The sequence below is a fragment of the Diceros bicornis genome, chromosome 33 (assembly GCF_020826845.1).
Source record: "Diceros bicornis minor isolate mBicDic1 chromosome 33, mDicBic1.mat.cur, whole genome shotgun sequence".
Classification (NCBI taxonomy): Eukaryota; Metazoa; Chordata; class Mammalia; order Perissodactyla; family Rhinocerotidae; genus Diceros; species Diceros bicornis.
In genome coordinates this window covers 6611440-6634413 of record NC_080772.1, presented here as the reverse complement: position 1 = coordinate 6634413, position 22974 = coordinate 6611440, and the positions used below count along the sequence as shown (strand labels likewise).

The 22974-nt window shown below is 33.6% G+C and overlaps 1 protein-coding gene across 3 annotated transcripts in view; it reads left to right on the top strand.

The window, feature by feature from the left end:
- Window positions 1-20241, top strand: part of RB1CC1 (RB1 inducible coiled-coil 1) — a 94569-nt gene extending 74328 nt beyond the window's left edge. For 2 of the 3 annotated variants that reach the window (XM_058528691.1, XM_058528692.1), the window contains 6 exons: window positions 8786-8840; window positions 9894-9941; window positions 12884-12942; window positions 14692-14828; window positions 17992-18062; window positions 18836-20241. In XM_058528691.1, the coding sequence (XP_058384674.1) occupies window positions 8786-8840; window positions 9894-9941; window positions 12884-12942; window positions 14692-14828; window positions 17992-18062; window positions 18836-18913 (448 nt within the window). In that variant the 3' untranslated portion in view covers window positions 18914-20241. The remainder of the gene's footprint in view (window positions 1-8785; window positions 8841-9893; window positions 9942-12883; window positions 12943-14691; window positions 14829-17991; window positions 18063-18835) is intronic. The other variant, XM_058528694.1, reaches the window with a different exon arrangement.
- The last annotated feature ends 2733 nt before the right edge of the window (window positions 20242-22974 follow it).

Sequence of the window (22974 nt, the reverse complement as noted above, 5' to 3'; positions counted from 1 at the left end):
TTCATTTTGGTGAGGGTGTGTTGGGTGGGGCAAGGCAGAGGAGTTTTTTGAAAGTAAAAATGTAAGTAGGTTTCTGTTTAGTTCAAAGAAAGGACTAGAAATTGGTTAACTTGAGTCTTGGAAAGATAAAAGGCTTAAGAATGTTTAGGAAAAGTGGAACAAATAAAATAATTCAAAAAGGCAAGGCGTATACATATAAAGAGACCATGGGAACTAGAAAACATAAATGACAGAAATAAGTCCAAATATGTGTGAAAAAGTAAACCAACCTATCACAGCAAAACTTCTCAGGAAAAAAAAAGCATCCAACTGCATTCTGTGTACAAGACAAGCACCTAAAGAAAAATGATACAGAACCTTTAATATCATGTGACTGAAAAAGATATATAAGGCAAATAATGAGGAAAAAATACATAAGCCATTCAGAGCAAAAAGTTTTAAAAAATTAAAGAGGAACTTTTATGAGAGAGGGCCCAGTTGACCATAAGCAATTAGTTGTTAACTTGTAGGTGCTTAAAAATGTGACTTGGGTCAGTTGTGTCTGAATTAAAAATGGATTAAAACTAGAATGGGGAGCCAGCCCAGTGGCATAGTGGTTAAGTTTGCACGCTCTGCTTCAGTGGCCTGGGGTTTGCGGGTTTGGATCCCAGGCGCAGACCTACACACCGCTCATCAAGCCATGCTATGGCGGCATCCCATATACAAAATAGAGGAAGATTGGCACGGATGTTAGCTTGGCAACAGTCTTCCTCAAGCAAAAAGAGGAAAAACTAGAATGAGAACTTTCCAGAGCCACAATTTGGCTAGGACACTTTTTCCTCTCAGGAAACAATGAAGTAAAAAATAAATCAAGCAATAGAGAAACAGTTAAGAAAATTAACTACATACCAAATCACAAAGGAAGTTTCAGAAGTTCTAAATATTGATATAATTCAGGCCATGAAACATAACCAATATTATTACAAATTAGTAACAAAAATAGGAGTTTATCCATCTGGAAATTTGGATACCTATATATTCATATCTATACATAGGCATTGATAGGAAAATGGAAATTGAGTTACTTAACACTAAACAAAAGTATCAAAAAATGAGGGATATAATCAAGGTGGTACACTTGGAGAACTGTATAACCTCAAGTGTATTTATTAGAAAAGTAAATGAGCTATGATAAAAAAATATGATCAAGTAAAAAGCAGGTAAAAATAAATATGTGGAATGAATAGAATCATAACCACAGGTGTGGTTTTAAAAATTATAGAGAATAAGATATAGGTTAATCTCACTTGTGAATGTAGATGTAAAAAATCCTAAGGACAATTATAGTATATCAGATACAATGGAGTATTAAGGTGATATTGTCGTCATGACTCAGTGGAGTATTTCAGGAATGCAGTAATGATAGTTAAACATTAGAATATCTCTCAATGTAACCATATTCAGTGATCACATGAGAAGGGTTATGATCATCTCAGTAGATACAGAAGTGGCAATTGATAAAATTTAGTGCCCATTCATTAAAAATATTATTTTAAAAAAACTTAGCAAACTAGGAAGAGGGCAACTTGCATAGTTTGAGAGTATATGTGAGACACTTATAGCAAACATCGTATTCAGTGTTGAAACATTTAGAAGCATTTTCCATAAATTTAGGAAGAACAAAAGAGTGCCAGCTGTCACCTTCACTATTCAGCAAGACAATAAATATCCAATAAAAATTGGCAAGTAAAGTCTGAACTGTCATCATTTCAAGGTAATATCCTTTTCAGCCCACAAAGACCTAAAAAACTGTTAAAACTAATAAGACTACATCACAGCGTAGGTCATAGGTATATCAAAAAAAGAGCAGTTTGTGTATTTACTGGCAAAAGCTGATTTGAATATATATATAAAAGAACCCAATAAAAATTTAAGGAAATAATTTCTTAGTAATGAATTTAACAAAAAATATACAAGATCCTTGTGGAGAAAACTATAGAATGTTATGAAATATATGAAAAGCCCTGAAAGTTAAAGATGGATGGAAATATAGTATTGCAAAGATACCATTTTTTCATGAGATTTATTCATTTATCTAATCTATACCCAATTAAAATTTCACCAGGATAAGTTAGGTAAAATTTGATGTTGGGTGCTAAAATTTATGTAGAAAAATAAATGTGCAAATATAGTTAATAACATTTAAAAAAAATAACTGAGTTAGAATTTCTCCTGTTAGGGGTTAAGATATAGTCTAAGCTATATAGATCGTAATTAATTCAATATATTGTTGATAAAGTCACAGGCAAATAGAGTACTGAGATTGGTAGTCTTGAAATAAACCCATGGATATTTGGAAATTTATTTATGGCATTTTAAATCAGTTTGGAAAAAGAAATGGGACATTGGGGTCATTGTTTATCCATTGGTGGAGGGTAACTCATATTTTACATTATATACCAAAAAATATTACAGATATATTAAAGACTAAAAATTTTTTAACCTATAGAATTTCTTAAAATAGGAGACTACTCGGAATGTGGGGTAAGGAAGCACAAGGAAAAGACTAATAAATGTTGTTACATCAGAATTTAAAACTTGAGTACGACAAAAGATACCGTAGAGTGCAAAAGACTAGTGGTTAATATTTTAAACAAATAAAAGATAAAAGAATTAAACATTTAAATAATTAATGCCAATTCTCCACAATCTTTTTTAAAAAACAGAAGAGGAGAGAACTCTTCTCAACTGATATCAAACAAATACATCACAAGAAAAGAAAAGATCTCTTTTTTTTTTTTTTTGGTGTGTGTGAGGAAGATTAGCCCTGAGCTAACATCCAATGCCAATCCTCCTCTTTTTGCTGAGGAAGACTGGCCCTGGGCTAACATCCGTGCCCACTTCCTTTTCTTTATATGGGATGCCGTCACAGCATGGCTTGACAAGTGGTGCGTCACTGAGTGCCCGGGATCTGAACCCCAGGCCACCGCAGTGGAGCACACGCACTTAACCGCTGTGCCACCAAAAGATGGGCTTGCCCCATCTTTTTTTTTTTAAAAGAACACAAGGAAATGTTTTAATTTGATGGATTCCTTGGTTGTGGTGATGGTATCACGGCTGTGTGCATATATTCAAACTCATCAAGAAGTATATATTAAATGTGTGCAATTTTTTGTATATCATTTTTACCTCAATAGAGCTAAAAAAAAAAAAAAAAAAAGCTAGGGCTAGTAATGCAGACTTGGTCCTTTTCTGATTGTTTGTTGCATGTGCTGAGTTTCTACCTGTTTCAATCTAGTTTAGAAATCCCCCTTAATTTTCTTTTTGTGTTTCTAAAGTTACAGAACAGAACTGTTCATTTTAGAAAAATTAGAAGCAATAGATTAGCACAGTCATTTTTCAGATTCATTCTCTATGCAAGCAACATCAAAATTACCATTAAACTTCTTAGAAATTAAAATCTTGGGACCCATCCCAGTCCTACTGAATCAGAAACTCCATATCAATAAATTCATTTTTACTACATTAAAAATATCTCTAATAACTATAGATGCAGATATTTTCAACAAAATGCTAATAAACCAAATCCAGCAACATACAAAAGGAATTTGTATTGGATTTATCCCAGGAATGCAAGATTGGTTTAATATCTGAAAATCAGTTTATGTAATATGTCGTATCAGTATGGATGGATCAATATCAGTGGATGAAAAGAAAGCATTTAACAAAATACTACAGCCTTTCATTATAAAAAGCACTCAACAAACTAGGAATTGAAGAGAATTTTCTCAACCTAATAAAAGGCATCTATGAAAACCCACAACTAAAATCATACTCAATGGTGAAAGACTGAATGCGTTTCCTCTAAAATCAAGAAGATGATGGTCCACTTACTGCTGGTACTCAAAATTGCACTTGAAATTCTATGAAGAGCGCTTAGGCAAGATAAAGAAATTATAGGCATCAAGATTGGAAAAGAGAAGTAAAATTATCTCTTTGCATATCTAACATGATCTTATATATAGACAATCTTAAGGATTCTGCTAAAAATCTATTAGAACTAGTAAACTAGTTCAGTGAGGTTGTACAATACAAGAACAGTATACAAAAATCAGTTGTCTAGCAGTGGACCATCCAAAAATGAAACTAAGAAAACCCATTATGATAGCATCAAAAATACTTAGGAATAAATTTACCAAAAGGCGTTCAAGACTTGTACACTGAAGATTACAAAACATTGTTGAAAGAAATTAAAGAAGACCTAGAAAGACATCCCGTGTTCATTGATTGCAAAACTTAATCTTGTTAAGATCCACTACTCCCCAGATTGATCTGTGATTCAACATAATTCCTATTGAAACATGCCTGTTTTGCAGAAAGGGACAAGCTGATCTTAAAATTCATATGGAAATGCAGGGAACCCAAAATAGCCAAAACAATCTTGAAAGAGAAGAATGAAGTTGGAAACACACATGTCCTTATTTCAAAAATTAATACAAAGCTAAGATAATCAAGACAGTTTGATGTTAGCCTGACATATGTATAGATCAATGAAATAAAATTGAGATTCCAGAAATAAGCCTTTATATTTATAGTCATTGGAACCCTTGCATTAGGGGCAAGGGTGCCAGAACAATTCAATGGGCAAAAGAACAGCCTTTTTAACAAATGGTGCTGGGACAGCTATATATCCGCATGCAAAAGAATGAAATTGGATCTTTAGCATACAGCACAAATTAACTTAAAATGGATCATGGACCTAAATGTAAAAGCTAAAATTCTAAAACTCTTATAGGTGTAAATCTTCATAACCTTAGACTAGGAAAAGTGTCTTTCTACAAGAATTAACTTTTAGAAGAAAACACAGTTTCTGCCTTCAGTCAAGTTGCTTAAAATATAATTGGAGAATTATACCTGCAGAAGTGTTTAAAAGCCTACATTACAGCTAATACCGGAGAAATACAAAGAATCATAAGAGACTACTATGAACATTTATACACCAAAAAATTGGACAACCTAGAAGGAGTGGATAAATTCCTAGAAACACCACTTTCCAAGACTGAATCATGAAGAAAGAGAACATCTGAATAGACCCATTACTAATAAGGAGATTGAATTGGTAATCAGAAACGTCCCAGGAAAGAAAAGTCCAAGACCAGTTGGCTGCACTGGTGAATTCTACAAAATGTTTTTTAAAGAAAAATTAAAACTAAACCTCTGAAACTTTTCCAAAACATAGAAGGCTAAGGAACAATCCCAAATTCATTTTATAAGGCCAGAATTACCCTGATAATAAAGCCCAACATGGACACTACAAGAAAAGAAAATTACAGGCCAAGATCCCTGATGAACTTAGATGTAGAAATCCTTAACAAGGTATTAGCAAATGGAATTCAACAATACATTAGAAGAACCATACACCGTGATCAAGTGGGGTTTATTGCAGGGATGCAATGATGGTTGAACATCCACAAATCAATCAGTGTGATGCACTACATTAACAAAATGATGAATAAAAATCATATGATCATAGATGCAGAAAAAACATTTGACAAAATTCAACATCCTTTCATGATAAAAACTGTCAACAAAGCAGGTGTAGAGGGAATGTACCTCAAAATAATAAAGGCCATATGTGACAAGGGCACAGCTAACACCATACTCAACAGTGAAAAGCTGAAAGCTTTTCCTTTAAGATCAGGCACAAGACAAGGATGCCCAGTCTTGCCGCTTTTATTCAGCATAGTGTACTGGGAGTCCTAGCCAGAGCAATTAGGCAAGAAAAGACAACAAAAGGCATCCAAATCAGAAAAGAAGAAGTAAAATTACCTCTCTGCAGATGACATGACATTATATATAGAAAACCCTAAAGTTTCCTCCAAAAAACTGTTAGAACTAATAAATACATTCAGTAAATTTGTAGGATTCAAAATCAGTATACAGAAATAAGTTGTATTTCTATACAATGAAATATCAGAAAGAGAATTTAAGAAAACAATCCCATTTACAGTTGTGTCAAAAAGGAGAAAATACTTAGGGATAAATTTAACCAAAGAAGTGAAGATCTGTACACTGAAAACTATAAGACATTGATGAAAGAAATTGAAGACGACACAAATAAATGGAAAAGTATCCCATGTTCGTGGATTGGAAGAATTAATATTGTTAAAATCTCCATACTAACCCAAGTCATCTGCAGATTTAATGCAATCTCTTTCAAAATTCCAATGGTATTTTTCACAGAAATAGGAAAAAACAATCCTAAACTTCATGTGGAACTACAAAAGACCTTGGATGGCCAAAGCAATCTTGAGCAAGAACAAAGCTGGAGGCATCACACTTCCTGATTTCAAACTATATTATGATGCTATGGTAATAAAACAGTATGGTCTTGGCACATGACTCAATGGAACAAAATGAAAATGCCAGAAATAAACCCCCACATGTAGGGTCATTTAATATATGACAAAGGAGCCAAGAATACTCAAGAACGGATAGTTTCTTCAAAAAATGGGTTGGGAAAACAGGATAGCCAACATGCAAGAGAATTAAACTGGGCCCCGATCTTACACCACACACAAAAATCAACTCATAATGGATTAAAGACTTGAATATAAGACCCAAAAGCATAAAACTTGTAAAAGAAAATATAAGGGGTAAGCTCCTTGACATTGGTCTTGGCAGCGATTTTTTCGGGGTAAGCTCCTTGACATTGGTCTTGGCAGTGATTTTTTCGGAGTTTTGTGCCAAAAGTAAAGGCAACAAAGACAAATATAAACAAATGGGACTAAAACTGAAATCTTCTGCACAGCAAAGGAAACCATCAACAAAATGAAAAGGCAACTTATGGAATGGGAGAAAATATCTGCAAATCATATATCTGATAAGTTGTTAGTGTCCGAAATATATATGAACTCACACAACTCACAAAAAAATAAATAACCCAATGAAAAAGTGGACAAAGGACCAGAATAGACATTTCTTCAAAGAAGAGATACACATGGCCAAGAAATACATGCGGAGGTGCTGAATATCACTAATCATTAGGGCAATACAAATCAAAAGCATGATGAGATATCAATCACCTCTCACTTGTTGGGGTGTCTGTTATCAAAAAGGCAAGAGATAACAAATGCTGGAGAGGATGTGGAGAAGAGAGAACACTGTTGGCGAGAATGTAAATTGATACAGCCACTATGGAAAACAGTATGGAGATTCCTCAAGAAATTAAAAATAAAACTACCATATGATCCAGCAAGCCTATCTCTGGATATATTTCCAAAGGAAACGAAGCCTTTATCTCAAAGAGATTTCTGTATTCCCATGTTCATTGCAGCATTATTCATAGTAGCCAAGATATGGAAACATCCTAAGTGTCTGTTGATGGATGAATTTATAAAGAAAATGGATAAGAAAACATATATAAACATATAAACATATATATATATATATGTAATGGATTATTATTCAGCCCTGAGAAAAAAGGAAATCCTGCCCTTTGCAACAACATGGATGAACCTGGAGGGCATTATGCCAAGTGAAATAAGCCAGACCTAGAGCACAAATACTGCATGATATCCCTTATATGTGGAATGTTAAAAAAAAAAAAAAAAAAAAAAAAAAAAGTCAAACTCATAGAAACAGAGTAGGAGAGTAGTTGCCAGAGGCTGGCAGGTAGGGAAATAGGGAGAGGTTGGTAAAAGTGTGCAAACTTTTCAGTTATAAGATGAATAAGGTCTGAGGATCTAATGTATAGCATGGTAACTATAGGTGATAACACTATTATATAATTGAAATTTGGTAATAGAGCAGAACTTCAATGTTTTCTCTCCCCTAGCCTCCAAAAAGGTAAGTGATGGATGTCTTAATTAACTTGATGGAGGGACTCCTTTCACAATGTGTATGTATATCAAACCATCCCGTTGTATGCTTTATTTATTTATTTTTTTGAATGGTTTGTTTCCTTTTTTATTTATTTATTTTTATTGAGGTAACGTTGGTTTATAACATTATATAAATTTCAGGTGTACATCATATTTCGATTTCTTTGTAGACTACATCATGTTCTCCACCCAAAGACTAATTACCATCCATCACCATATACGTGTGCCCTATTACCCCTTTTGCCCTCTTCCCTCCCCAGGCAGTTGTACGCTTTAGATATCTTATAATTTTATTTGTCAATTATGCCTCAATAAAAAATAATAATAAAAATATAAAATAAAAGCCTACACAATATTTCCTTTTTTCTTTCTAATTAATTTTTGAATATTTTAGTGTGATGGGCAAATTCACACGTGGCACAGTAACTAGCACATTATAGCCACTTAGTAATATGTTTGAAGTCTTTATTGAGATTTGGTTTGTTTTTGTGTAAACTGACTCTTTGAGCTCTGTAGCTCAAGGACGTGTGGCGTTTTTTGTTTTTGGTTTTAATGGTGAAGCCACCCAAGAACAACCACTTTTTTGGTAACATGGCTTTACCCACGCATAGAAAGAAGAGTGGTTCTTAATCCCTGAAAAAAAAAAACTTGAAATTTAAAAGACGTTGTCCCTAGAAAAATGCACACACAGTTTTGCTTTTACTTTTAAAAGGTTTATAAATCTAGGTTCAGGACCTCTGGTACAAAGAATATACACCATTGAAATGTATCCTGACTTAAACAGATTGCTTTTGAAAATTTAGTACAAACCCTTAAATTTTTTAAGTGCTCTGTATTAATAGTTAAATTTCCAAAATCTTATTGAAGAATGTAAAGTCCAAAATTTTAAAAGACTTAAACTAAAATAAATCATTCTCTCTTAGAGAAAATATCCATATGCTATCTGAAGAAAAACAGAGGATAATGCTGTTAGAACGAGTGAGTAAATTGTTTTCTTGACATACAATGTTTAATATGTTCACTCTGGGGATGCAGTTAAATAAACCTTATGTTGAAAACATACTCTGTGTTTATAAATTGGATCTTTTTTTAATGGTTATTTCTGTGGTTGATGTTTTGAGAAGTTCGGTCACTTTCGATTCAGGTGGCTAAACAATTGGCAATAGTATTTCAGGCCTCTTATTTGTCATATCTTTCCAATAAATGAAGTCTGTATTAGAGAAAAATGGTGGTGGTCTTTATAAAGTAAAAATATAGAATAATGATTTTATTCAGTGCAGTTCAGAATTCAGCAAAACATTATAAATATGAATTTTACATATTTATTTCAAAAATAATGTATTAAATATTTTCTAGAATTGGACAAAAATAGAATATGTGAAAATGAAGAAGAAAAGTTATTTTTTATAGAGATTAATTGAAATAAACAGGAAAATATCGGCAGTAAGAGGTCTCCTCCCAGTCATACTATCAGATAATACGTAATTTTGATTCAAATTTAACATATCTTGGTTCATAGAACGTTTTTCATTCGTTAGGCTTTTAAGATTATCAACAATCTTTTGTTCTTTACAAGCTTGTCTAATAAGAATCCAAAGTCAGAACTGTAAAAGTTTGTGTTCTAGCATGCATTCTTTTGTTATTAAAGGGTTGTGTGATCATCTACGTCAGAATCAACTGGAGTGTATGTTATAACTGCAGATTCCTCCTCTTAGGCCAGACCTAATAACAGTCTTTGGGGATAGATCTCAGATATTTACTGCATGCTTACAGGTTCCTCAAATGATTCTAATGCATTTTAATTTTGAGAACACTTGGCTGAGGTAAATGTACCTAAAATTATTCTAATTCTCTTTTTAGCCTGTAAATAATTAAAACAATCAGAAAGGATCCATAAAAAAGAATATCCCCACTGACCTTTCATACTAGAACCGACCATTAATCTGAAGATTAAGAAAATTTGACAATCATTATGTTTAGATTTGAATAGATATAAGGATAAACCATAGATCCTTTTTTTCTCCCCCATAGACATTACAATTGAAAGAAGAAGAAAACAAGCGGTTAAATCAAAGACTGGTAAGGTTTTCTCTTGTCCAGTTGATCTTAACATTTAAAAATTTTTGCATTATATTTCATTATAAAGATCTACCATCAGAAGAATGTATGGTTTGATTGATTTATTTCTAGTAGTTTTCGTTGAGCCACGTTGGTCATTGATGACTGTTGATTCTTAGAGTGATAACGTTGGGTCTGACTTACCATCTGTGCCTGTAGACCTGACCAAGTGGACGACCTTACTATTATAATTTTAAAAGCACTCAATAAAATCAAGACAATCTTTTCTGATTATTAATAAGCTATAATCTCTTAGGATTCCATAATTATATGTGTTTGTACTATCAAATTAGGATTCTTTTTTTTGTGTGTGAGGAAGACCAGCCCTGAGCTAACATCCAATGCCAATCCTCCTCTTTTTGCTGAGGAAGATTGTCCGTGGGCTAACATCCGTGCCCATCTTCCTCTACTTTATATGGGACGCAGCCACAGCATGGCTGGACAAGCTGTGCGTAGGTGTGCGCCCGGGATCCGAACCCAAGAACCCTCAGGCTGCCGAAGCAGAGTGTGTGCACTTAAGTGCTGCACCGCGGCCAGCCCCTCAAGTTAGGATTCTTTTGTTTTGTTTTGTTTTGAGGAAGACCAGCCCTGAGCTAATATCCATGCCAATCCTCTTTTTTGCTGAGGAAGACCAGCCCTAAGCTAGCATCTGTTGCCAATCCTCCTCCTTTTTTTCCCTTTTTCTCCCCAAAGCCCAGTAGATAGTTGTATGTCATAGTTGCACATCCTTCTAGTTGCTGTATGTGGGACGCTGCCTCAGCATGGCCGGACAAGTGGTGCGACAGTGTGCGCCCAGGATCCGAACCCAGGCCCCTAGTAGCGGAGCATGCACACTTAACCGCTAAGCCATGGCGCTGGCCCCTCAAGTTAGGATTCTTAAGTCAGTAAATAAGTTAGAGCTACTCTTCACAAGCCTTTTGAAGATTCACGTGTTCACTCGTAAGTGTGCATACTTAATATATCCTTTTACAAATCTTTTTTTATTTTAACTGAAAGTATTTGAACCTGACACCTTGCATGAGACCCTGTATGGTCTTCTAAATTATCTTGGCTTTACTCTAACCTGTGAATTTAACCAATTACTTGAACAGTCAGTTTTATAATCAATCTTACATGCTTTAATAAAGCAATTACTTCATTTTTCAAATTCTTATCATTTAATTTATAAGGAAATAGGAACAGTTTAAGGTGTGTGTTCAGTACTTTTGAAAAGTTTTAAGATACTGATTAGAATTGAGCTTTTTAAAAATAAAATATCTTATAGGGAAACATCTGCTTTCTTTCGGATGCCTTTCTTGTGCCAGAATTACATATCCTGTAGTCATTAGACCGTCAATCATTAATTTATCACCAAAATAAGCATAAGACCATTTGCTATGACTGTAAGTAGAACAAACCATTTTTCAAGAAGACTTAGAAGAAGACTTGCCTATCCTAGACTTACTCAATATTGTGTTTTATGCAGTATCAGCAATAGAATATAAGCTTTATTGGGCAAGAGTTTCAGTCAGTTTTGTTCACTGCTGTGTTCCTAGCACCTAGAATAGTAACTGGTGCACAGTAGATGCCTGGGAGATACTTATGAATGAAAGAATTTTGCCCTTTCAGATCCAAAGAGGATCCCACTCCCACCCGGAACGATATCTCAATGTAAATCATGCTTATATATATCAGTTTACAACTGTATTCACATAGTGTTTCCTCAAATCTAAGCCCACGTTTATGGTAAATATATGAAAAACTTAAGCTTTTTTAAAAATCTAAATAAAGTTGAATATAGTCTGGAAAATGGTTGATCAAAAGGTCTTCACTTGCAGCATATATGCCATTTGGATGATTTTGATAATAAGTTGCTATATACTTTTAGGCCTTCCTGTTCAGTATTTGTTGTTGTTGTTGTTCTTTTCTTTCTCTTTTGTTTTAAATACTAATTGAGACCCTACATTTTTCCAGATAGTGTTCAGAGGGAAGTGGAAGAAATTCTGAGCATCAAAATTAGACTTAAACAAAGAGAATTCCATTTATCTGAATTTGATTTGTCTGACCATGTGTTGGGCCCACTCTGCTTAGGAAGTATAGGGGTCCCTGCCATCCTTTCTGGCCCCAAGACCTGGAACAAGTATCCCATGTATCATGTGATGGTGTGAGAAATAGATGGAAGCCTGTTTGAAGAGCAAGCAGTCCCAGCTGAGCTAAGGCAACAGCAGATAAGTTAGCATGTACCCATTCTACTGTGCTTGTCATCAGGAGAGGAAATGGGTGGAAATCACACCTTTCATTATTTAGTGCTTGCTCAGAATAGTGGGTTTTTAAACTGAGGCATCTCAGGAGTTACCTTGGAAGTGAGAGAGAAGGAACTTTACCAACTCTCAGAACTTGATCCTCCCACCCCTATTTCAACCAGAGTAGTGTTGTATTTTCTGTTTGTTTTTCCTAGTTAGATATTGGATTTTGAATAAGATTTTTCTAAAGAGTTTTTTGGTTTGTTTGTTCTTTTGCCAAAAGGAAAGATTCGAAACTGATGTGTTAGAATTTTCAAACTCTTCTTGAAAAATGTCAGTCTCTTTCCATGTGATATTTTTAACATTGAATATGTAATCATAAATAAAATATGATTCTTTATTCAGTTTTTAATCTAGCCAACTTTGATTAAGGAAATAACATAAGTAAAAATGTAGGTAAATTTGTCCACTGAAAGTGATTGTTGAAGGAAAGGAATTGTATTAATGAACCATATAAGTTTAGACTTAAAAAAGCTGGGACACAGACGTGAATGTGTGTAACACTGAAAGAAATTTTTACAGTAAAGACTTAGTAGTCTTTACTGTAAAATACAGGTAATAACTGTAAATACGGGTAGTGCTTTAATTGTATAAGCTTTCTGAACCGTTCATTTTTTTTAGATGTCTCAGAGCATGTCTTCAGTATCCTCAAGGCATTCTGAAAAGATAGCTATTAGAGAGTAAGTATTTTATTTATATTTCTTGTTTTTTCTGTGAAAAAAAAATTTACTGAATTGGATAGTATTGAATTGTTAATGAAAGTGTGTTTCAGTGGTTATAATCGTTCAGATCCAGGTTCATTGGGCTGAGTGTTGTGTACTTGTGGGTAGTGAAATTTTTTATTGCAAAGCAGCATTTTTCTTAATTATTCGGGGAACATTAGGATTGTATTCCAAGTCATTCTTATTACAGCTTTAATTATCATTTACACATATGTATTCCTAAAGCTTTTTTGACTCTGTTTCACTTTCACCTGGTGCCACCTCTTTTAAATCCCATTTATCTCCGTAGTCTTTTTCATTTTAGACTGGAGAGTCTCGATTTTTTAAGTTGCAGGGTTTCCTCATTTTTGTTTTTCAGACTTCATTTCATTAATATGCTACAAATTCATAATACACTGTTTAATTCATTAGTTGAATAATTTAATAGTCTTCCTAGACCAAATTACTCCATAGTAATGTATTGGTTTGGGGCATGGGTTATTTGAAAGGAGGGTCTCTGGAATAATAAAGAAAAGCATTGTTGGCAGCTCATGAATACTGGTCAGTCTTCTATACCTGTCAGGACTGATACAAAAATTAGTAAACTAAATATTTCTAAAAGAACCTTTATTTTGTCTATAATAGATTTGTTGATCAAACTTTTGGTTGTATGATATCTGTGGTTACTAACCTTTAACTTCTCATTAGATTTTTATCTTTTCTCAGTGATTTGAAAGGGCTAGGTTTTAGCTGTCTTTACCTACCAGCTGTATGTCAAATCAAGTCAAATCATGGTCTTTCAAAGATTAGGGAGAGATGAGCTAAGAAAAAAACTGCCTCAGGGAGGCCCCATCTACCTTTTTTAAGGTATTATCATCTGGTGTTTAGCCAAAACGGTGCCTGCCACATCTTGTTAGGTAGGCAACAAGTATTTTTGGATAAACATTTAATGAATAAAACACTGCTATCTTTTAAAAGCTTCTCCAGTGATTTTGATGAGTTAACAGGTGTAGGACCTATTAAATTAAGTTATCTCGACAACTAAGAAATCTGAGATTTTAACTTTCAAGGCCTGTTGATATTTTGAACAGCATTTCTATAAAAGACTCTGAAGAGACAGACACCACTTAAAGCACATAGGCAGTTGTACCCACTTCTTTTCTTGCTCCCTTCTTTCAGGCCTTCACCCCAAACCAGTAATTTCCATTGACTTGTTATCTGATTAGAAGTACGTGAAGCTAGCTCAGTTGGTTTTTCTTTCAAATTGAAGAACACTATACTTGGAGACTGGAAAAATAGCATATAGTTCTTTCTTTGCCACTGTGACTATAAATAAGTCCACTCCCTCTGAATTTATGTTTCTTGTTGTAAAATGGAAGATTAGGATGAATACCTTCTTTCTATGACTAGATGAGCTATAATGGGTGTTTTTTCTCCCCCTCATCCAAGTATTTGTTTTGTTTTGTTTTTTTAAACGATAGATAGTATTGGAAATTTTATTTTAAAATATTTTTGGTCTTTCACAGTCGCTGGCATCGGACATCTACTGTATATGACCGTCACTCCCATTAGGAGCTGGGGAGAGTAAAATATATCATGTAAATGTGAAATTTAATGTTGCATTGATATTTGAATATATAGTTGAACATTGCAGAATATATACTTAATGTTTTCAGAATAGGGTGATAGTAACTCTTTAGGGCAATAAAATTACTTTCCTTTTTTTAGTTTTCAGGTGGGAGATTTGGTACTCATCATCCTAGATGAACGCCACGACAATTATGTATTATTTACTGTTAGTCCAACCTTATATTTTCTGCATTCAGAGTCTCTGCCTGCCCTGGATCTCAAACCAGGTGAGGGTGGTAAGTGTCACATCCATAACTAAAATAATAAACCTGGAATGGAGAGACTGTATTAAAGATTTTTATCCCCTGTTGTCTAATTATATCAGAATTAAATCACTAAGAGGGAACTCTGCTTAATCTATTGTTTTTGCTTATTTTTTATAAATATACATGTCTAGATTATTTTCCCAGATTCTATTGACAATTCAAAATTAGAATGTAGCTAATGCAGTTGGGTCAGATATCTCATACCCTAGCAGTAGCAGAATTATATTGTCAAAATTCTCATATAAATACAACCTCTTTAAGCTTAATACATGCTTGTTTGTTTATAAAGGCATTACCTTTTTTTTGGTAAAAAGACAAAAATTTCTCTTAAATTATAAAATGTCTTTTCTATCCTATTTATCATCCTGTGTTCCTACCTTGTTTTTCATTAAACTTGTCAATATCATTTTTATAAAAATGGCAATAAGGTTTGTTAAAATATACTAAATTACAATGTCTGTTTTGTATTACTTTGATCTTTAAAGAATTCCAAAAGAACAGAATAGATACCGTGGAATACTTAATCTAAATAGAATTATTACAAAATAATAATGGACAATATTTGTCCATTTAGATTGACGTTCCTATTTGGAATGACTTGCCAACATAGTCAAATACCAATTCCTGAACTAGGCCAATGTCACGTGATTACTCCGTGGCTGTTGGTGGGGGTTATATAGAATGTCTATAGATATGTACAGTTTCTATGTAACCATGAAAAATGAAAAGATAAATTTACAACTAATTGGTTTTGTATCTTGAAAACAACTTGATTTCTTTGATTTTTTTGTTTTTCATTTGTTTAAACCTTTTATTTAAAAATGATTTTTAAATTTACCAAAAGGTTACATAACATACAAAAAAGCCCCATATACCTTTACCCAGATTTACCTATTGTTAACATTTTGCCCCATTTGCATTATCTCTACATGTGTCTGTCTAAACGTACAAATACATAAATACAGTCATGTATCACTTAACGATGGGGACATGTTCTAAGAAATGCGTCATTAGACAATTTGACCGTTGTTCAAACATTATAGAGTGTACAGAAGGGGAACAAAATTTGCCACCCCAAAATGTATCTCTTTAACATGAGGATTACTTTAGGCTATTTTTAAGAAACAAAGGACTCAAAAGTTTTTCTCGTTAACTCCCCCTTAACTCCCTGAAAGTATTCAGGTAAAAACCCAGTCTCAGGAAGTGAGCTATCACATTAACATAACATGAACTAGGTGGTAGACAGGGAGGAACCTAGCAAAGCCTGTTTGTTGGGCTCCCCTCTGTGTTCTTCTGTTTCTGTGCGCCCAAACACTTGTTTTCCAAATGTTTCCTCTTTTTCACCTACCTGTGAATAGCTTTCCTTCCCTTTGAAGTCCCTGACTCTCCCCATCCCCAGCATCTTCTTTTATTTTTAGCTGAGGAGGGTATTTAAGGTTAGGCTTTTGGCCATTTTGGTGAGTTCCTCGGTTTTCCTGAGTTTCTCCCATGTGTGCATGTTATTAAATTTTTGTTTGTTTTTCTCCTGTTGTTCTGTCTCATGTCAGTTTAATTCTTAGAGCAGCCAGAAGAACCTAGAAGGGTAGAGGAAAATTTCTTCCTTCCCTACAGTACTTACACAAACCTAGATGGTATAGCCTACCACACAGCTAAATTATATGATAGTAGTCTTACAAGACCACTGTCATATATGCTGTCTGTTGTTGAACAAAACATTTTAGGCAGCACATAACTACGTACACAAATGTGTGCACATTTTTGTTTCCAGAACCATACGAGGCGAAGTTATATCATGGCCCTTAATCTTTAAATATTTCAGTGTACATTTTCTAAGAATAGGAAGAGTTCAGTGTTTAAATCTAGGAAACACTCACTTCATATTCTTAGAGATTTACAACACACATTACCATTTTAAAGGCTCTCAAAAGTCCTGCAGAAAAGAGTTTATTTAACAATCTTACTTTACCTTGGAACCCCCCCCCCCTTTTTTTTTGAGGTATAAAGAGCAGAGGACACCAATGCTACCATACCCCTGTTTCATTGCCTGGAAATGTGTGGATTACCAGAATGTTTTTATGCCTGTGACAGTGGCACTCATTACTCCTCAGACATAAAACATAAGGATTTAGTTTTCGATGATTCTTTTCAGAAATGATGAATTGTCTGTCAAGTGCTTTATTATTCTTCAGCATATTTTCCATATCCTGGGGCTTTTATCTTTCTGTCATGTGATAGTATCTATATGTTCATTTCTGATGATTTATTCATTTCTGATGGTTTATTCAGAATATCTTTCATTTATATCTTGTCAAATTGTGTATATGGAATAAAAATCAGTTTTGGCTTCTTTTGGGAATCTCAAAGGCTTTAGCCTGAACAGATAATTTATTGCCCAAATACTTTTCAAGTCACCTTTTTTATGACAGCTTCTCTTCTCATGAATTTAGAAAGAAAATGAATATTTACCTCTTCTTAGCTTGTCACACTTTGGCTCTGTAAGGACTAGCTTTTTCATCCTGTCTCCTCCACATTTTCTATCTCCCCTTCACACAAGTACTACCCTTCTAGACTTTCTTTGGTTCTTAACCTTTAGTAGTTATTTATTGTGCACTGACTACATTCACATTGCTGTGCCAGGCACTGTGGAGTATAGCTGTGAGAAAGATGCAGTTCCTGCTCCTTGAGCACTGGTGATGGAAGCACTGCCCCTTATTTTGAACCTAGAAAATAAATTTTGCCTATGTAACTTTATCTGCTGTCAGAAATGGAAAAGGTCATCTGTGTTAGCACTTTCGGTAGATGGCACTATTGAGCTAATCTAGAATTCCTAGATTTATGTGCTGGATTTGTATTTAGATTATTTGTATTTCCTGAACTTTGTTAGTTCTGTGTTTTAGCCATCTGAATTTAATGAGTAAATAAAGCCAAAATTACTGGTTGAAAAGTAAAATAAATTTAGTTTTGTTTTATAAATTGTTATGCATTTCAGTGATTTCAGCAGTTTTAAAAGTCTTAGACATTCTTTCATTCTTGTGAACTTTATTAGTCTGTTTGGATTCTGGCAGTTAGTTATGTTTTCATGAGTAATTGTAAGTGTACTTTCAAAAAGAAATTAACGAATTTGATTCAATAGCTTCAGGTGCATCTAGAAGACCCTGGGTACTTGGAAAAGTAATGGAAAAGGAATACTGTCAAGCCAAAAAGGTAACAACTACGTCATATAATACAAACCTAGGAATTATAAAGAAGATTTTCATAGTGCTTTATATAGAAATTGTTAATAGTGCTATCCTTGGCCTTTAGCTGACTTGAGTTAGACCTTGAATTTAATGAGTGTGAGTTTGAATCAGCAATTTTGTAAGTATTTATGTTATTTATCTTTAGATAGTAGAGGTAGATTACTAACAATCCATCAACCTGTACAGGAGAACTACTACAAGTTTCTGTTCTGTGATTATTAAGTTATTGGCATTTTCATTTGCAAAAAAAAAGAACATAGCGTAACTGGTGATTAAAAGGGCATCTGTTTGTAGATAGAGTTGATGTTTTCTTATTTCCATTTGTTACCCCCATTGAAGAAAGATAATGTAAAATATTTGATGGCTAAAAATGCACCTGACTGTAATGTCAGCAATGTCAATGCTATAGAATCGGTGAAATTTAGTAAGAATTCTTTCTAACTCACTGTAATTTTGGGCCCTTCTGCTCCAAAATAATAGAACTTTTGTTTGATACTTAAAATAATGACTTAGGGCTCTCTTTATACTGTATTCTTGAGCAATGATTGCCAGCTCTTTTCTTCCATCAATATTTAGTGGCTCAATGTATTCTCACCTGGTGAGGAGTGGATCTTGTGTATTTTGATAAAGACTTCTACCCTGCTCCCCAATACTCTAGCACTGAGTAGTATAATAGGACAATACCTATATAATTTGGTTTAATCATGTAAGTGATTCTCTTTTTTCTTTCCTTCTTAGGCACAAAACAGATTTAAAGTTCCTTTGGGGACAAAGTTTTACAGAGTGAAAGCGGTATCATGGAATAAGAAAGTATAACATATGGAAGACATTAATACATTCTGTGACATTTTTCTGATTTGTCCTACAGTGCTCATTATTCACTCCAGAAACAGCAGGCCATCTTTTTATATAAAAGTCAACATGACAATATACTTCATTGGTGTACATCATTTACTTTTTAACTGGCTACATTGTAGGAACAATAAATTCATCACAACCCTTGGCTGAATTAAAATGGTTTTGTTTTTGTTTTTTTTATCCAAATAACTCTAGAAATGCGGACCAAACTAGTTCATTTTCTCAAAGGGCATACCCTGTACATTGTGGCTTATGATTAGCCATATTAATTGCCTGTTACATATACATAAGCTCGAACCTAGATATTAAATGTTAGTTATTATTACCAGCATTTGTCCTTTTGTGAAATCAATATGAGAAAACTTGCACTCTTTAACACATTCTTTATAAAATGTATAAATTCTTCAAAACTATTTAAAGAGGAGTGTATTGCATGCAGATAATCATAAATTTGAGTTTGCCTCTGTAGATTACTAAAGCAAATTGTTTCATTTATTTTTTTAAATGCCCTTTGATGTTTCAAAACAAAAAGGAACTCTAATTTGATTGACTGATTTTTAAGGTCAGCCATAATCTGCAATCTTCAAAAGCACTTTCAACAGATTGGTCACTTAGGTTCTAAAGGGAAGAGTCTGTGCTATTGACAATTTCAAATGCAGTACTCAAACCTTCCCAGCATCTTTATTATTCTGTTTAGAATAATTATATTGATGAAATCATAATTCATGGTTCAGTTTCAGAAAAAAACATATTCATTGTACATTAACCATTTAAAAGTCATTTAAATAACAAAATATTGTATGTAAAAGACATGTAGAATTTTGAAACAATAAAGATTTGAACCTGTAAATGTGTGTGCCTTTTAAAGGAGGATACATTTTTAATATATTTGAGTGATTACTGGGAAGTGTGAAAAACTTGTTCTGTATCATATCAAAAGAGAAACATGTTTATTACAAAAATGTTCTTTAACTATATATTATGTAACAGGGTAAAACAGTGTTATGTAGAATAGAGTTGTGTAAACTAGATCTTTAGACAAATTGCCGTGGAGCAGAGGTATTTAAATGAGTTAGTTGAGTTGGATGAGACTTGTTTCAGGTTTGTTGCTAGAGAACAATAATAAAATAATTCTTTTTCAGAAAATATTTAATTTCTTCATAAAAATAAGTTAAATATTTTTTTAAGTATGTATATCTAATATTACAGAAAATGGAATAAACACCACAGTGTATAGAAAACTGAATTTGACAACATATTAATGAATAAATGAACAAATGATTTCACATGTTTCTATTCAATCCTTCCATGACACAGTAATGCAAAGAATACCAAAGCAATAAATTACTTTATATAGAGAGTGGTTTTGTTAAGCAGATTTGGTTGGGTCTAAATGAATCTGCCAGGTGGGCCACTTTGACTTAATTGGTGCCCTTCAAATTTAATATGTGGTCATTGTGCTGTGGAATTGTCATGGGCTGGTGCATGACATCAAATCCATCATCTCATTAATGTTGCTCTTTAATATTGGATTTCGTTGCTTATAGTTTTTCTTATATCCTATTTTATATCTATCCCGTCAGTGTTCACATATGATTTTATAAAGCAAACAAAAAGAAAATGTAATTTTTTATTTGTTTGTTTTTGGGTTTTTTTGTGAGGAAGATTGGCCCTGAGCTAACATCCGTGCCCATCTTCCTCTGCTTTATATGGGACTCCAGCACAGCATGGCTTGACAAGCGGTGCGTTGGTGCGCGCCCGGGATCCAACCTGTGAACCCCAGGCCACCACAGCAGAGCGTGCGCACTTTACCGCTTGTGCCACCGGGCTGGCCCCGAAAATGCAATTTTTTTAGTTAAAAAGAAGAAGAAAAATGAAACCTGGAAATCAAAACTCATCAGTTGAGTCCTTACTTTGGTGGTTAAAGTCAATGTACTGTGAGCTTTGGCATCAGAATGCCCGAGGTCCAGTTCCAGATCTGACTTTAACTTTGGGCAAGTTCTAGAAACTCTGAACCTCAGTTTTCTCATGTATAAAATGGTGTAATAATAGGACCTACCTCAGAGTTATTTTGAAGATTAAGTGATGAAAATTGTAAAGTGCTTTGAACAATTTCAAAGAAACCGATTAAGTACTCAAGTATTGTAAAGATTTCTTTGTATAATCAAAACCTGTAAATTCACTGTTCAAACTCGAATAGAAATGTCGCTTTATTTATTACAAGAATGAATATTTAAATCATGTTTTACTACAAGTAAACTTTAAGCATACATGAATTATGTGGATAGTTTTATATTTTTTGGCAAAGGTACCTAGATATACTAAGAACAGAATGAGCCAAAATTATATAAACTTTTATTTTTATTTGTTTAAAAAAATTATCATGGTGTAAAACATGTACATGCTTTCAAAAAAATTAATGTGCCCTAAAGATAATTTTACTTTTTAGCCATTTTTATCTTAGGTGTCAAATTATATGACTCTACTGCCATTTCTTGATAAATCAATTTATACTATTAATTTACTTTCTCATGTGATATGAAGATTTAGTTATTGCATAAGAACTGTCTCTGCTTCTATCTTTACTATATAATATTTTACTTTCTAGTTGGTTCATTAACATTTAGATTATCATGACTCTGTAAATATTGTCTGCTGAGTCAAGTCCTAAACTATGATTACATTTCCTTTCTCACCCACAGTCTTTGAGGCTTCTGGTTTTTTTTTTTATTTCTTGCGCTATTATCATGTAATAACCATGGCTTTAATCTTTTCAAATGCTTCATATTTTAGTCTATCAAGTTACATTTTCTTGGAGACCTCCATTTTGGAACCATTAGCTCTTCAAATTGATCTGGTTGCTCTCTAAGCCTACGATGTCATATTCTAAGAATACGAAGTAACATGTTAACATTTTTGTTAGAAAGCCATTGTTTCTTGGGCTCTTGCTGTTGCTTATGATCAGGTAACTTCCTAGGAAAGAATCAGTGAGAGACAAGTTTTCTCAATCGCTGCAAATATAAATGGCTCACACTTGATAGATTAACTGAAGATAGAATTTTTCAGAAATTACTTGATTGTCTTCTAGCTTCCAGGTTATTGTTTAGGAAACTAATGCCATTCCATTTGTGTTCTGTTATGGATTATCTGTTTCCTGCCCCACCCCTATGCTCCCCAGAAATCTGTAGGAGCTTCCTTTTAGTCCTAGTATTATAAAATGGCATAATAATGTCTTGCAGTTCGCAATCTCCTTTCTTGCTGCCAGGCAAGCAGTGAACACTTTCAACCTAAGGATGCATGTCCTATAGCACTAGGGGAAATTTTTTTTTAATTTTTTGTTTTCTCCTGAAACTCGTACTGTATATTAAACCTTTTAGATCTCTGTTTCCCTTGTGTTCTTATTTCCTATTTTCTATCTGATTGATATTTTAGTCTTTCTGTGAGTTTCCTCAATGTTTCCTTTAAAGCACTTCATTGAATTTTTATGTTGACAATTATGGTTTAACTTCCAAGAGTTCTGATTACCTTTTATGATAGGGTTCATTATGTTTTAAAATCTCTCTGAAGATATGTTATTTTCCTATAGTTCTCTTCTGTCTTTTCTGTTGTCGCCAAGACTTTTTTTTCTTATTAATTTTGGTGTTTTTATATCATTTTGAAAGCATTTCTTAATTGTCTGATGTTCCTTGTTTATCCCCTCACATTCAAGAGTAGAGCATTAAAAAGCTGATTGTGAACTCTGTTTTTGACTCCTCCTTGCACCCCATCCAGAAAATAGAGAAAAATTTTAAGCCTTTGTGAAATCTTGAAATCATTTGGTCTAGCCCTTTTTGTGTTTTCTTGTTTTAAAGTAGCCATATCAGTACCTCATCCTGTTTTATGGAGATACATGCCACAATTTGTTTATCCATTCATCTGTGGTTGAGCTTTGGCTTTGTTTTCACCTTTTGGCTCTTGTTAAAATAGTGCCACTGTGAACATGCATGTACTTGTATTTGGGTACCTCTTTTCAGTTCTTT